The sequence below is a fragment of the Grus americana genome, chromosome 2 (assembly GCF_028858705.1).
Source record: "Grus americana isolate bGruAme1 chromosome 2, bGruAme1.mat, whole genome shotgun sequence".
In the NCBI taxonomy this organism is placed as follows: Eukaryota; Metazoa; Chordata; class Aves; order Gruiformes; family Gruidae; genus Grus; species Grus americana.
Genome location: NC_072853.1, coordinates 133349066 through 133366000, shown reverse-complemented (window position 1 = coordinate 133366000; position 16935 = coordinate 133349066). Strand labels below are relative to the sequence as shown.

General features: G+C 37.8%; 1 protein-coding gene across 3 annotated transcripts in view; it reads right to left on the bottom strand.

Annotated features, from left to right (window-relative positions):
- Nucleotides 1-906: 906 nt before the first annotated feature.
- The window catches only part of OSBPL3 (oxysterol binding protein like 3), a 92522-nt gene continuing 76493 nt past the window's right edge, over nt 907-16935 (bottom strand). For all 3 annotated transcript variants that reach the window (XM_054816792.1, XM_054816793.1, XM_054816794.1), the window contains 6 exons: nt 14192-14270; nt 12645-12789; nt 11149-11293; nt 10340-10466; nt 9654-9776; nt 907-8520 (listed from right to left, as the gene is read on the bottom strand). In XM_054816792.1, coding sequence (XP_054672767.1) covers nt 8424-8520; nt 9654-9776; nt 10340-10466; nt 11149-11293; nt 12645-12789; nt 14192-14270 — 716 coding nt within the window. In that variant the 3' untranslated portion in view covers nt 907-8423. The remainder of the gene's footprint in view (nt 8521-9653; nt 9777-10339; nt 10467-11148; nt 11294-12644; nt 12790-14191; nt 14271-16935) is intronic.

Here is a 16935-nt window from a genome sequence, read left to right as displayed (position 1 = left end):
CAAAAGAATTCCTGTTGATACCAAGGCCAAAACATTCCCACGTGCATCAGCTTCGGGAAGCTTTGCAGCTGGATAAAATACAGTGGAACTCCTACTATGGCCTTTCATGCAATGTGGCACATCCAGATCTCTTTTCCAGTTTCTGATATCCACAAAAGGTGAGAATATATTCTTGACTTCTCTACCCTCCATCAACTTTGGCTGAAGTTTTACTCTGTCTCCAAAACAAGGAAAGGGGAGACGTTAAGGATGGACTAGGCTCACCATCCTTTGGTACCTAGAGAACCAAGATAGAAAAAGTCAAGCTTGCTCTAACTGACCTACCTGCAGTGCTCTTTCTCAGGCAAAGTCCTCAGTAGAAGTTTTTCCCCACAAAAGGCCTTAAGAATTTGGTGTGCTATTTTTGAACTTCATAAGAAAATTTATTTTCCCATCCAAAAAACCTATATAGCTATTATATAGCTCTAGTGGTTTTCACAAGATTTGTTTCACTGACTGAAGTGCAAGTAACAAACAATGAATACAAGTAGAATGATCTCTTGACTTCACTCCATCTTCAGTCTGTCAGTGGCTGAAATGGTAACAAACGTAAGAGTAAACAAAACAGTAAATCTCTCTCAGCTATTAGACAGGTTCTCATCTATTGATAAATCTACATAATCTTCCTTGCTCTAGGCTGCAATCTAGACATTGCAGACATATCCTCATAAAACCTAAGAAGGAAAGGATTTTTCAAGGCATGTACTGCAGTAATTCAAACTAGATTTACTTCAGCCTTTACCAAGGCGCTTTTTTTTCCCCAACACAAGTTAAAAAGAAATTTGTCATTTAGGAAAGAAATTTTTATTAAAGAAATTTTAATAAAAATGTTAACTAAGCAGAAAATCATATTTTCAAATGTTAATATTTGATCTTAGTAAAATAGCAAGTGAAACATCAGCTCAGAAAATCCTCAAAGAGGAATAGTGCCCCAACACATTAGATAAAGCCAATAATCCCTGAAGTCTGTGAAATTACAGACAGAAACATCAGTTGATACATCATCATACACAACATCTTGTCTTCCAGGAATTTATTATTGTTCCAAGAGCCTGTAAAAACTTACATCAATGAACACACAGAGTCAAATTCTCAGTTAACTTAAGCCTCAGTTATACTCAGCTCAGCAGAGCAATGTTGATTTACCTCAAATGAGGGTTTACACAGAGCAATTTCAAATATTTCCCTTGGTACAGAGTAAGCAAAGATACAAATTCATAAGTATACAGTAGAATTTGGTATCTGGCCAGCTTTTAGCCCCATTTAAAAACTCAGACTAACCCTACAAATTCTAATGCATCTGCTGGGATGGGGACCTAAGTTAAAAATCAACAAATTGAGCATGGAGAGAAATGTTTGCAAGACAGAAGAAATATCACAGAGGCATTAAAAAAACAGAAGAAAGAAAAAGAAGCCAAGAAGTGTCAGTTACTATGCAGAACAAGCTTTGCTCAGCTGTCAGTGTTTTTCCTCACGCTATGGTGGTTTGAATCATTTTGCAGTAAGCAAAACGATTTTAAAATAGAGATTACTGTAAATGAACAGACAACTGAGCTTAAACACAAATTGGATGCAAGGTCTGTAGGAGCCAAATTTACCTTACACTTCTGTAGGGCAGACCCAGCCTGTTTTGTCTGGGTAGCACTGACTACACATGGGTACCTGGCATGTTATTAGCTCCAGGGGCAATTGTGAGAAATTCACTCCATATCCATTTCTCTGTAAGAGAAGTTCCTACTGCCCTGGGTGTTCGTGATCAGGGCACCAATACTGAGGATCCCTTGCCGTCTTGTTCTCCCTTTTATAATTATAAAAACAAATAATTACTGCTTCTGTAAACTGCTATTTTCCCAGCAACTTGAACAACATGCTAGTTATTTCAGGTACCAATTAAAGCATATTAGATTTCTCTGAAATTAATCAGCAATTAAGTGATTCCCATGGACACAATGAGCAAGTTCCAAAGTTCTTAACCCAATACAGAACCAAAATGGCAGGATTTCAAAAAAACACGAACTGATTCTTGCCCACTATAAAAAACTGTTTTTCATTTGGCCTCTATCCCTATTCTGCCGTGTACAACAGCTGAGGATATTTGGCATGGTAACAGATTTATTGATCTAATTTTCCTAGCTCTTCCTGCAACCTCTATGCTCCCTCCCACCAAATCTTTGTACACACTGAATCTGGGAAGTGCTGCAGAACTGCAGTCAGGAATTACAGGTTGGTCAGGAATTACACTCACTGTACTCCCACATTTTTCAAGATCCTAATCCATCCGCATTGCATCTTACACACATACAGTGTGACCGTGAGACAGAGTTGAGATCTGATTGGCAGAGCTGTCCCGAATGACCATCTCTGAGGGAGAAAACACTATATCGATGCCATTTCCTTCCAGTTATTTATTTTATCCAGTAAATACTATGTTTCTGTGTTTTTACAAGTTGTTTTATGGAGAGCATGTGGTTTGTGGTCTCCACATTCATGCTAAAGCATAAAATTTATGCTGCACATCTGTCTGCTAAAAACTGCTTTTAAGAATCAACTTCCAGCTGTAAATGAATTCCATCAGCTTACCCCTTTCCCTGCCCCAGTGCCTGGCGTAACAGCCATATGATGGTGCTGTACAGTGTGTGCAGGTAACAGGTAAACAACTGGAACACTGGACAACTACCAGACAGATTGTGAGAGTGATAAATAAGGCTTCTAGCAGATGGAAGCTCTTTCATACTTGCTGTTTTCACAAGTGTAAAAAGCATAGATCGTTACAGCAGCTAGACTTATTTCAGCTGTCACTGACAACCTTTGAAGATGCTTACAACCCCTGGGAAAAAGTCAGGGTGCTCTATGACATTTGCAAGTAGGATTTATTAACATCCAACTAAATTGGTTACAGAGACAAAAATAATAAATCAAATTGTGCATCAAGGTGCTCCAACATTATTACAAATTTTTGGAGTAAGTGAAGCAGAAAACAGGAATGATCCTGACTACAGAAAGTTTTCTCAAAAATCTGAGAGTCAGTGATAATTCTAACACATAAGATCCCTTTCTTCATTCTCAAATCACTAAAGCCCTATCAAAACAAACAACAAATTCAGTATTTAGCAGCTTTGCGTATGTAATACTTCATACATGTCGTATGTTGTTCCAATACTGGAACTAGTAAAATACTGTTAACATAAATACAAGACTGCCTGATTCTTAGGGATACCAACCATCTCAAAGGTGCAGAGCTGAAGGAGCTCATCACCTTTTGTGGATCAACCTCCCAAACATTCCCATAAGATTTAATATGGTTTTAATTTTATACAACAAAAACACCAAATCCACAATTTATACAAAAAACAAACCGCTTTAAATGATTTTTTAACACATGGCAACTATTTATGTGGAAAATTTCTCTTATTGCTTTCAAAAGCTGCAGCAAGAACAGTATCTAAGAACTGAGCAGTACAATACTACATTTGGTGATAGTTACAGCATTCACTAAGTTTCAACAGATAAGCCAGATAACATGTGCAGTTTCTTAGGAACCCACAGCTGCTGGAGTAAGTTGCGCTCACCAGTAGCTAGAAAATAGAAAGGATGTTAGTGAATACTGTGAATTTTATTTATAGTAGGCATAATCCATGAATGAAAACACACTTAACCAAAAAAACCCTTCCATTTTAACTTCACTCCTTTGAATCGCACCATCTGACTCTAGCCCTTACAAGATGTATTCCGTTACGTGGAGAAGCTGGATTTCATCCTTCTCTCTATTATATATGCATTGTGAGCCAAGTTTTGCACTCCTCTTCAGCTTGCCCCCCTGTACACGTTGTACGTAAAGAAAAGCTGTATTGAACAAAATAAGATATGCTGAAAATTTCCTGCTCTGCAAAGTTGGTCATCTAGAGAGATGACGGAAGAGATTTACACAAAAGCAGATGCAAGGACATTAATTAGGAGTACGCTGAGCAGATGTAGCTGCACATTTCCATCGCACGCTACCCTTACCAGGCTGTGGTCTGACTCCAGAGTGCAAGTGGGAAGAAAGTCCTGTTCACAGTCAAGGAAAAGATACAGAAATAGGCCACGGTGTTTATGGGGACAGTTTTTACTACAGCTTTTAGGCATGATTTGTCATTTAAAAGCTTGTTAGAGTGGACTGTGTTCCCGTTCTGCAGAAATTTTTTTAATAATGAGAAAATGGGACACTGAATAAGGACTTTTAGATATGAGAGGCCACATAGAAAACCTCAACAGGACTGTAAACAGCTGAGGGCAAGTGGGGGGCATAGGAAGGGGTGAAGTTTTTGTTAGGTTGGGGTTTTTTTGAGACCAGCACTGGACCTTTGTGCCACCCCAGAGCTGTCCCTGGTCGTACGTTCTGGCCCCATGAATTTACGTTCCATTCTGTGCAGTGATCTGGCTTCAGCACTAAACTGCCAAATTAACAAGGTGACCTTGTTTGCGACCACCACCTCCTTCAGGGGCCAGGTTTTAAAAGAAACCAGCAATCCTGCTTCAGGCCCTTCAAAGAAAATATGTTGGTGAAAGAACAGATCTCTAGGATATTTCCTTCTCAAAATTTTGGCTGTTTTCACTCTTCCTTCCATCCATCTAATTTTCTGAGCTCTGTATAAAAAAACCCAAGTACTTTACTGAATCTATATTTCAGAAAGCATCTAAAAGAAGTAGATCAGTGCTGGCAAACTAACACATAAAGCATATCTCAGAGAGCAGAGATTCAGAAAGGAATGCAATGATTAATGGTGCACTCCAGTTCCACTCAGTCTAACGGGCACTTTATGCTTCCACTCAGTCTAAAGTCTGAGTGCTATCAAGAGTAGTTTCCTAAACAAGTTACACTGTTGTTTCATAATCCCAAACAAAAACTGCACCAAAATCAGAAACTAAGTGTCAACTCTGCAAATCTGGAAGTAGACCTGTGGGTTTCTGTTTCTATGAACACTATTTCCCTGGATTCTTTTTTTCTTTCTTTGCTGTGTAATTTGAAAACTGAGTCAGTGTTTTAACACCCAAAGGCCTGAGCTGCTCCATCATCTTGATGTAAGTTTATAGTGAATTTTTTAACTTTGTGAATGGATACACCAAGAAAGGCAATGCTAGATGAGTGCTTCTCAAGCTGCCCTCCAAAATCATATCGACTAACTTTTATAAAGTCATGAAATAAGAGATCTAAAACAGCAGGCAATGGTCATCAGGAAATTTTAAGACTGATCCATTGAGCTGAACAGCTTGGGGATCACTGCTGTGTATGAAAGGAAGGTAAGTTGCCTGAGATGTTCTTTTTACCATTCAGGTAGAAATGGGGGAAAAAAGTCACTCAATGTCAGTTATTAAAATAACAGCTGTCTTAGTTACATTGCAGAAAGCTAATGTAAGTTTTGAACCCATTAACACATCTGAAGTTTTGGGGAAGAAAGTTACCAAAACTTCATATTTTACCAAGAATAACTTTATAGAGTATACTAAGGTTTGTGAATTAATATATTTTTATGCAGAAATATACAGAAGTAACACTGAGACAATTTTCTTCCACTTTTTAGTATACACTTGACAGCAGTTTAACAACTAAACCTAATTGTTTCCTACAAAAGTAAGCTGGGACAACTATACTGCAGTTGGAACATGGGGTCAGAGGATCATTCACAACTGGTTGCACCAGGTTTGCAGATGTGTAGAGATGTACAGGAGGAGTTATTGTACAATGATTTTGCTTCATGTATTTAAGAAATGCCCTGGATTATTCTCAGGCATTATTTTTCTGGAAATGATAGTAAAATTCTTAAGTTTACCTTCCTGATATGGGAATTTTGCTGAAGAAAATTTTATATAAGGCACTACTGAGCCCAGTGCTTCTTGCCATTAATCAAATGTTTTTTAGACATTTTAGATTGTAAGATACACAGCCACACTGCCAGTCTGATTTCTCAAAAATCATGACTTGAACACCGAATATGAGATTAGTTTCATTTGACACCTGCTGATTTTAATGCATTACAATGCTTTAACTGTGTCTTTTGGCCTCTAATCGTTTAATTTCAGATGCTATCAACTATTAGGTCATATGAAAAGTATGGAGAAATCCCCTCCATATACAGAAAATACAAACCCAGCAATCAGATCAGACAGTAATCACAGTAGCTGCCAAATATGATGACGAGCAAGTTTAAAGCATCCTCCACAAACCTTGCTCCCTTTCTTAAAAGCTTTTTTTTTTTCATATCCCCTACCCTCTTTTGTTGTTAAATTGTTATTTCTAGTATAAATGGTAATTACCAACAGCAAGGATAATTACAAATATCAACTCATTTCTGTGCCAAGCTTTGTCAGTTAATACAAGAATAAAACACAGGAAGGGAACAAATCACAGAGAGATCCTCATTTTCGTTGAAAAGCCAAACAGCCCTGAAATGTTAAGATTTCCGTTAGAATCCAAGCCCAGATTTTGTCTTCATATTGATGTGAGCATTGCCTCGTTGTAAGCTGCTGGCATGGTAATCAAGTCTTTAGAAGACATATTAAATAGAAAGAATTATGCTAACTTCTTTGGTAATAAATTACAGAAATGATAGTGAGGCAGAGTTCCCGGGCAAAGTGGAAAAATGGTGAAAAAACATTCATCTGCCTGTAAGACAATGGGGCTTCAAGATAACAGAAATAAAAATTCAAATGTACATCTAATCTGACATCACAGATTTGGTTTAAAATGGAAGCGTTCATAGTATTTCCTTCATATTACATATAATACATGGATCTATTTCTAATGGGTTTTCTTTAGAACAATGCAGCACCCAGTAAAGTGCAAGCTTTTCCAAGCTAGTAGTCCTCCTAGGAGTCTCCCTTATCCATGCCCTGTCCAACCATTCCAGTCATAAGCCAGTTAAACATGCCAACAACATTTGGGTTTATTTTGTGTTGTTAGAGTGGCATGTAAGAAAAAGAAAAGGGTGGTTGGTAGTGACAGGATATAGTTCTAAACTTGGAGACCGTATTGTTGCCATAGAGTCACAGACACATACAACAGACTTGAATAATCACGGGTCAAGCTTGAGTTGCAGATAGGTAGGAATGCAAATTATTCCATTAATGACTGTGGCATTGTGATTGGATGGAAAAAACAAAAATACTGCCCATCTAATCTTCGTTCAAAAGTGCGACTTCTGCTACATTGGTTTCCTGCTAAGTTTCTGACCTATGTTTTAGTAGTTTCACAAATCTAGCCATATGTATAAAATTACAGGAAAGGGACGCAATTGATTTAGTGCAAGACACTTCAATATTTATCTGAACATAACGAACAAACAGAGGAAGATCAAAGACTCCATACATTTCTCCATAAGGCAGATGGTCATTTTTTAAATATAAGATCTTAAATACGCTGTTTATTTCTTAAGAGGTAGAAAATATCAAAATACTAAGAAAAAACTTCTAGCTTAAAACAATCAGTTTGCTTACTTTTTAAAAAGTCTTACTCTTCCAATTTTTAGGTTAATAAAAACAAATGAAGCTATGGAAGCACAGGATTTTGTGCTCTGTCTAGATTTTACTTACTGGAAAAAGAAAAAGCTGTTTCATCTAGTCAGTGCTCAAGCAGTATATACAAAGGATCTCCTCCTGTTGCCCTGTTGAGGGCTATAAATCTGAAGATTCCCAGTGGAAAATTTTGGCGACTCCTGAATTTCTAGCACTACATTTAGCCGGGTATATTTTATGTATAAGGCAGTAGAACCACTGATGTAAGCTCAGAACTATCTCTTCCATAATGCTAAGAAGAAAGGTAATAGAAACAAAAGCTTATTTAAATCTTTTCTACAGGCAGCAAAAGATCATACTCAAGATTCCAGCAGCAGCTGATAATCTGTTTTAGCAATTTATACCAGCCCAGAGACAGCTGAACTACTCATTGAACTGTGGAAATCTACTTACAGTTTGAGTTACTAAGGCTTGCAACTCTGATTTCTCAGCGCAGCTAGGAGATGCTGATGCTACTGTCTCCAATGCAATTCAATAAGGCATAAGTTAACTCAGAACTGACATTATTACATCTTGGAAAAGTAGTGTAAAAGCTCCTTTTTTCCCTCTCACTGTTAACATTCAGTACTTTTTATTAAATATTTTTATAAAAAGAAGTTAGGGTATTTATACATTCAAACAATCACTGCAATAATCAGAGTAAAGGAAACAAATTATCAGGTTCTAAATTAAGCACAATTCTGGAGCTATACACACTTGCACACATACACACGCCCCACACATATATTATATGTGTGTATATATATGTGTATATATATAGATATATTTTATATATACTTCTTTTAAATCAGATCTGAGAATACAGCACAGAGTATCTTCACTTAGCTCCTCTTTCACCAGAGGACAGGATTATCCAGTTTGGAAAAACCAGGTTCTTTTCTAAGGTCCATGTAGGTCCCATTGCTCACCCAGGAGTCATCGCTGGATTTCCTATCAAAGATTAAACAAACGTCTTAAATGTAAAACTTGTATTTTCCATACGTACACTGTGTAATGCAACATAGCACTATGCACAGATACCCAATCCAGCCCATGAACCAGGCGCAGTGCAGCTCAGTACAGCCTTCAAACAAGGCAATATAGCTTGGAGAGTTGAACTGGTATGTCTGCACTGGGCCTTGGAGATGCACCTCAGTAGCCTGGTGTTCAGCTGACATCAACACACTTATTTCAGTGTCACACACCAGTGCTTAGCAGTTAAAACTACAGTCCAGCTTTATTTCGTAATCTCAAAGGTAGCTTCAAGTGGAAAGTGGAAACTTCCCTTTTACCTCTCTAAAGATGGCTCACCATGGTTATTTCATAGAGAGCCTACAGCTCTCAGCCAAGAGGTGAGACTCATTGCACTAGACACAGTAACCTGAAGGAATCAGTCTGCTTTTAATCTAGTGTACAACATTTTTGGCACAACAGCAAATTACGTTTCAAGTAAATCAAGGCTTGTGATTTGTTGAAAAGAGAAACCACTATTGAAAAGCCACATGCATAATTCATATCTACTTTACACATTTTTGCTATAATAGAGACCATGTCCTCACTAGCATTCGGTTTTGTCTTTCAATGGTTGAAGTCTCCTGTTAATCAATTATTTACAACAGGAAGAAACAAAGTACCCTCTGAATGATAATTCTTTCCTGTGAAATAGGGGAAACGTGTTGAAAAATAGCCCTGGAAATGAAGGCTCCAACTCTGCACACTGCTGCACAAGGCAATCCTACTGAATTTAGAAGTTCAGCAGAGGTAATTAAGCTAAATTCAGCTACTTCACCTTGCTTGAAAGAATCGAAGATGCTACATTCACTCAGGTAAATTCAAACATAGAGTAAATATCAGTCACCATCAAGGCAAAAAAATTGGAAAGAATTCAGGGATGAACTAGTGAAAAAGCAATATATAATCCTGAGTTTTAACTACGTCTGGAGTGTTCTACATTGCCAAAATACAAAAGTCAAGAATATAGAAGAAACCTGGAAAAAACTGGAGTCTGCTCTACGGCAGTTTAGAACCAGATCTATAAGAAGAATCTGAATAAATTATAGTATATGCTAATTATTATATAGTACCTGAAAAATCTAGGCTGATGCTCTAGATTGTTTTCTTCCAGCACCTTCCGTCGTTCTCTCTGCAGCTGCTCGATCCTCTGCTTTTGCATTTCAGCTCCTTCAATATTCCCTTCTTCTAGGAACCTGTAGTACCAGGGGTGATAAGAGACATAATTGGTGCTCCTGTCCCCCACCTTTGCCAGGTCCTCTAGAGCTCCAGAATCTAATCTTTACCTTTCGAACACTGAACTGCCTGCTGTAAACAGCTACATCTGCAGACAACTGCACTATCAAAAAGCACTTAAGGAAAAGTAACTCTTATAATAAGCTCAGAGTCATCATTATATTCCTTTCCTTGGAAGTTAGCAACAGTAGAAATTCCAACACAGAAAGAAATTTCAAGCGTCTCAGTTTCTGGCTGTTCAAACACAGAACATCTGGTACCTGAACTACTGAAGTTTTAACATTTTGGGAAAGGCAGTTATCTAAACACTGAAGCATCCAAAAATCAATTTTAGGAAACACTGGTCCACAATGACTAGGCCATCTCTTGGTAAGTGATTAAAACATCTAATTTCAGATGCATATTAATGTAGAAATGGAAACACGCTGCAGGTATCTACACAAGTTAGTCTGGATCTTAGGGTAAAGTGAGTGTACAGAAGATTAAAAACTGAGAAAGATATTTAGGACAGAAAACTTCTTACCTTTGGTCCGGCCTAAAACGCGTATCAGTGGATGGGAGCAATGACCTAGTTTGCAGATCCAGTTCATTTAACTCCAGTGCAAATTGAGTAAATCCATACCATTGTTCGTAATCTTTAGGCATTGGATCTACAGAAGAAAAAAGTACATTCAGAATTCCAATTAAAGGCTTTTATCTTTAGAAGGAAAATTCCAAGCTCCCTTAAGTCATTTGTTCATCTCTCAACTGCGGTCTCAGTTCTGGGGGAATAAGAGGTTTTTAATAATGTGACAAGAGAGAACATCCCCCTTGATAACTGCACTGCAACAAAACATTTTTCTGTTCTCTCAGCTGAATCAGAGCACAACTGTGAGGAAGGCCGTGCTATTATCATAGTGCATTTTCAAACTACAATAGACAAAACCTAAGTTTGAGAGAAGTTCAGATATAGCTGTCATTACAGAATTGAGCTTTGTGGGCTATCCTCCAATGTTTAATACATGAAATATATCACACTTCTCTACAAAAAAGTGGGGGGTTTGGTTCCTTTTTTTACTTTTTGACTTCCTTTTAGAGTCCTCAATACCCACTTCATGCCCAAATATGAAAATGAGGGAGAATGGAGAAAATGCAGGGAGTCATGGGATTAAGTTCTCCATATTATTTAAGTTAAATGATGCATTCTTCTGGTCTAAATTTTAAACGCTTCACAAAAATCTAATATTCCACATAGAAATAACAAGAAGTTGGGGCCTAATAAAGAGATGAAAATAGTAAGCTTATTCTCAAGCACATCTTAAGTTCTGTACATTAGCCATTCTCATCACTAACTTGCTCTCCATATGCAGTTCGAAGATGAAGTCGTCCCGCAGTATAAACTGTCATGCCACTTCCCAAAGAGTCGATGCACAACTTTCCCAGCTTTATCCACGACACTGCCTTCAATCTCATGTGCATTTGGATTCCAATACTTCGCCTAGAGTTAGAAGGAACAAGAGAAAAAAGGTGCGTAAGAGATCAAGTGTGAGTGATTTTGCCATGTCAGTAGTACCATGCTGTAGAGTGGTTTTCTGAAAACTGTTCATTAAGCTGTGCATTACAATATCGTATGCAAACAATTGCTGTTAGTACTAGTAATCAGTTTATTAAAATACTAATGTTGAGAACTGTATTTATTTTGTTTGCCTTTTTTTTTTTTCCTCGGGACAGTACTAGGTGAAGCATAGCTGACCTTGAATTTTGCCCAATGACAGGTAACACTGATTTAATATAGATCTTCTCCTTCTCTTCTGCAAATTTGGGGAAGGAACTGATACAGTGAGCTCCACTTTAGACAATTTACAATATCAAAGATGTAGGATTTGCAGGCTCTCAATCTTTAAAATTTGAACTCTAAACATCCACTACAACTCTGCAAATACATTACAGTACTTTGAAATAAGTATTTGGAAAAAAAAAATCACAATGCTTCTCAGAAAGCACAAAGTACTCAAGAAAACAAGAAAAGGAAACTTTCCTTCTGCTGCAGAGCACGCCATGCTGCATAGTTATGCTGAAGTACTTAGCTTGTATCTGTATGTTCTGTTTCTGTGTAAAGCACAGCCTTTTTCCAGCAATCAGATACAGGAAATGCAGGTTAAGGTTAAGTCTCCTAGCATACTTTGCAAAACTATTTCTCAGGTTTGAAATTTTGGCATTGTTTTAGGTTTTCAATGATTTTCCTTTACTAGGAAGAAGTCATCTATTGCCAAAATCTAATTTTAGTTTCAGTTATAAGGGTATTTCCTGAGGAAGTTATGCCTTGATGCCTTCTACTGAAGCAAAAGCTTTGAGTAATGCCACAACCCCTTACTTAAGCTCCTCCAAGTACCTGCAAAGGGCAGAAAAGAGCATCAGGTGAAGCACCCCACACAAGCACTGGGTCTACTACTACAAGCTGCTGAATGAATAAGACCACAGCATATGCCAACGGGTTAGCAGGAGGCATGTGGTAAACCACTGTCAGTAGACACCTTGTGCCTACCTCTCTCATCAAACAGAGTAGATTTTTCATCATATTTCTTCCCTTCCTTTCCCCATCCTTTTCTGAATCTCAGGTGGAATCATCCAAGAAAGCTGTTGCTTCTCTTTCTTGTCTGGCTCTACTGAGTGAGCGGCAGTTCCTTCAGAGTTAAAGTTTCTCAAAGAATCACAGGCAATTACAGCAGAACTATAGGAAAATACAGCTTGTAAGCAGTTGTACTGAGCTTCAGCAGAGAGCATCCACCTACTGCTGCGTCTGTTGGAAAAGGCACTGCCAACATTGCTGCAGTAACTGCTGTGCTTACCTTTATGAAAGTCAGTTTGCAGTGGCAAGTGTCATCGTTAAGATTTTTGATGATGATCTCTCCGTAGTGTTCAATCCATCTTTGCCCACTTAAGATGTTATGGATGCAAGATGTCACCTTGTTCCATGCAAAATGGTCTTTAAAACTATAAGAAAAACACAAAAAAAATCTCATGCCATGTTCAAATGAGCTCATAAACTTGTGAAAAAAATTTGCAGAGAACTTGATTAGAAAAACCCCATAAAACAATTTTTTTTTTTTTCTGGAATGCCTCATCATCTTGTCTCACACCTTCTCAAAAACAAAATCTATGACAACAATCCTTTCTCCCAGAAAACCCTTTCCACTTCTGCTATAAACATTGGTCTTGAATTCAGTTCTCTCTCAATTTACTTGTCCCTCTTTACCAGTTTTAAGTTTCCAAAAGTAATCATTCCAATATCTTCTACTGGCTAAAAAGCCCATTTCACAGCTTCTAACACTGTGGCAACTGAAAACACAAGGACATGGGCCACTGGAGCCAACAGAAGACTGAATGGAATGAGCTTGGCTCAAGCTTTCAAGGCTGAGCCTATGTGTGTGCTTTAGGCAAGAGCAAAAGTTCTCACCAGGGAGTTCAAGATGCAGTCGCACACTGGAACACAGCAGACAAGAAGAGATGAACAAAAACTATCCTACTATATTGCAATTTTACCCATTTAAAAGAAAAAGGCATGCTTAGTTGCTTAGTCTAATGAGTGCTAAGTTCTTGGGTTATTTTTCTTTTTTGTTTTTCAGATGGCAGAATAATTAATTTTTTAAACTCTCTTTGGAAAACAGATTTAATTGGAACATTACACAACCTTCAGACCTCTGGTTCTGCAAACATGATGGATATGGGCCAAATTTTAAGGGATTTTAATTATTGATCTATAACGGGCACTCTGACAAGAGAGCGTAGCACATTGCAGATTTTTATTTTTTAGAAAAAAATAAACTGTACTCAACACTTAACTACAGTGGCTGCTTACTTCCTTTGATAATAAACACCAGATATGCAATTTGTCCTATTTATCACTTACGATAATTATTTCTGCAGTAACAATTGCTATCGGCCTCACCTACAGACCAGGACCCCATGGTGTTAGGGTCTGTACAAATACAGGTACAAAAGACAAGAAAAATACCACCACCACACCCTCCCCCAAAGCTATATTCAAGCAAAAGAATTCATAGCTTCCTCTACCATGCGGTTTTTCCCTGCGAGTTTAAAATGCATGATGCTTGAAATTCAACTGAAGTATGAAAATACCGACTTTGTTTTTTTCAAGACACACAGGAATGATGTTTTTTATAACCTTTGGAAGAGTTAGTGCTTCTGGTTTATGCTTCTGGTTTTGGTTTGGTGGTTTCCCCCCCCCCCCCCCAACTAAATCATAATCACCAGTTCTTCCAAAGGTCTAATATGGCACAACACGGCTTGTTCTCATCCAGACAAATGTGGCTCCAGTGTGCGCAAGCATGCCTGTGCCTGTGTGTGAACAGCAATGCATGACTGCAGCACTTACGCTGGAAGAGTTACATGTGTTGTACCAACCGGAACAATTTCCATGGACTTTCCCCAGAATTTGTTTTTCCATCTTACATCTGAAACAGGGAAAAAAAAAAAAAAAAAAAAAAAAAAGACAGGCTTAGTCATAGGCACGGGTGAATCAATCTATTTCTGGGTTCTACTGTATTTTCAAGAAATGCAAAATAACAAAGTGCAACATAAAAGTGTTCAAAGAATGCTGTGGACCTTTTGGGTTTTGTTTTGGTTTTTTTTTTATTTTCATTACATTATTGGTTATTTAGCAAAGTAACAGAGGTTTAAAAGTCCTCTCAAAAACTTTTGAAAAAGACAGGGATTTGAATAAGCTACAGACAGCATATATTTCTCTGCAATTCAGTTGCTAGTGAACAAATGCAGACATTTCCAAAAACAAAGCAGAATTTCAAATCCAAAAATATAGCAACTAAGAACATCCATAGTGAAGAATGTTTCAAAGGGCACAAAACTGCAGAGGGATTTAGTCTAACTTCCTCTGTAAGTTTAACTAGCCTTTTAAAAATCTTGTCTGAATTACAGAAAGACATGTCCAAGTCTCACGTCATTTCTCAAAAAAAAGATGAGAAATCTCAATACAAGTTTAGCCAAATGTATTGAGCAAAAACACCTGGAAGAGAAAGAAACATGGGCAGAGAAGCACAGCAGAAGGGATATAGTTAAATTAGGCTAGATATTCAGGCAGTAAGTTTCATAGTAACTTCAGAGCTCAGGGAAATAGTATTCTTGCTGTATTAGACACTAGGAGCTCCATTCCCTGCCCAATCTGAAAAAGAGGGAAAAAATCATCTCTAGTCTGAAAAAGGTGCTAGTACTAACCAAAACACTGTTTCCTATGCAATTGTGGAGGGAAGCTGCTATACTGGCTGTGAGATAGATGCTCAAACTGTAGTTAGGAGATGACATATCTCCCCAGTATATATCTTCAAGTGACAGGACTGAGCCGCACCAAGCTGCCTACCATTGCAAAGGATGGAATGGGACATCGGGCAGAATTCCTCATGAAAAAAATGATCTTTTTATTATCACTTGCAAGAAGGACCTTTTCTTTTTTTTTTTTTTTTTTTAATTTTGAAGTTTGATGCTGGACCAGCATCCTTAGTGACAGCAATTCTGTTGTCATTCTCTACTGCACAATAAGAGGTCCAAAACTACCTTGACTATGACGGTGTTGAGCCGAATTCTGTACTAGCTTTCTCTCTACTGCAGTGGGATAGAAGAGAAAGGGCAAAGGCACACCCTGCTGAGTTTAACAGTTAAAATGCATTATCAGACTGTGTTATATTCTACGTTCTCATAAACAGCACAGCTGTCCCACAGAGATCAGTACATGGGAAACACGTTGGGAACCAGTGTGTAACTTGATCATGCACAAATTTTAGGACAGCTAGGAAAAGTGAAGTGTTATTTTCAAAGCTATGCTCAGATTAGTTCAGGCACAGATGCTGTAATAGCTGGAACTTTCTATTCTGCATTTCCATTGTTCATATGTCCACACTCCTTTACAAAAGCAGAGTCAGCTTTGTAAGTCAGGGAAAAGATTTCCAAAATAACTGTCCCTGTCAGAACCCAGTCTTCTGGCTCACTAGAGATGATCAAGAGATTTCTTGATGTTGAAACAGATGAACTAAGGTCAGTGTCTGGTGGGATGACAGCACTACTGTGGCAATGTTGCTGAGGACTGTCTCCTTTTCAGCTGAGGAGATAATATGGTAAGTGAAAAGATCTTTGCACTCAAAGAACTTACCTCACTGACAAGCTACCTTTGTGATTAACTTGGTGTTAATCTTTCCACATAAATTAATATAGCCCCATAACAAGAGGCCACAAAATTTACAAATTGCCTTCACATTGGAAAAAATAAAATAAAATCATTGTCTAGATTTCCCGTAAGCTCAGCTATCCACATTTAAAAACAAAACAAACCCACAAAACCCTGCAGTACCCTGAGTCTCCTGTGCTCATCAAGACCAAATCTCAGGCTTTCTCATTGATCAGATTCTCAGCTCTCATTTTCAAAGAACAGCTTTGTTCTTTAAATGCACGTGTTAAAATATTTGAGTGATAACCGTTGTCAAGTTCTGTTAAACGAATCAGTCTCATCAGTTTTCATCAAGAAAGGCTGCTATCTAGTCTTATTTATACAGTATTCAGTTACTGAGTAAATTTTTGGTCACCTTTGCTTTTTGCTAAGAACAGAAGGACTCTTGTCCCTGTATTTGTTTACAAAGCAAAGAATTATATTGAATAATGAAACCCAGACGAATGACAGAGTTCCAATTTCTGTTCAGTATGGCTCCATCCGTAATAACTATAATCAAGTCAGTAGAGTCAATCATAACAGAATTAAAGGTTATAATATGGCTAGACTGTGAATTAAAAAACCTCCAGGCGAAGGACTTCAACTGAGTTAAGAGGCGCAGTTATGTTCTGGGTACACTCCAGAAACATCTAACCACACAGGTACTGTGACCAGCTAACAACTTCACCAGCATTACACAGCAAACAAAACTCCAAAACAGTTTTATTGGAACACAATGTTAGTAATCAAATAGCATGAAATCTTACATACAGTAATAATGTCAGCAGAGAAAGACCCGGTAAACATATTTATCCTTGCTGTTATGTTCATTTTGGGAAGTTTTTTTTCATAACAGGTTTACAAGTTCTGTCAAGGCTCAGGATGTAACGTGTAGTTTTTCAAGC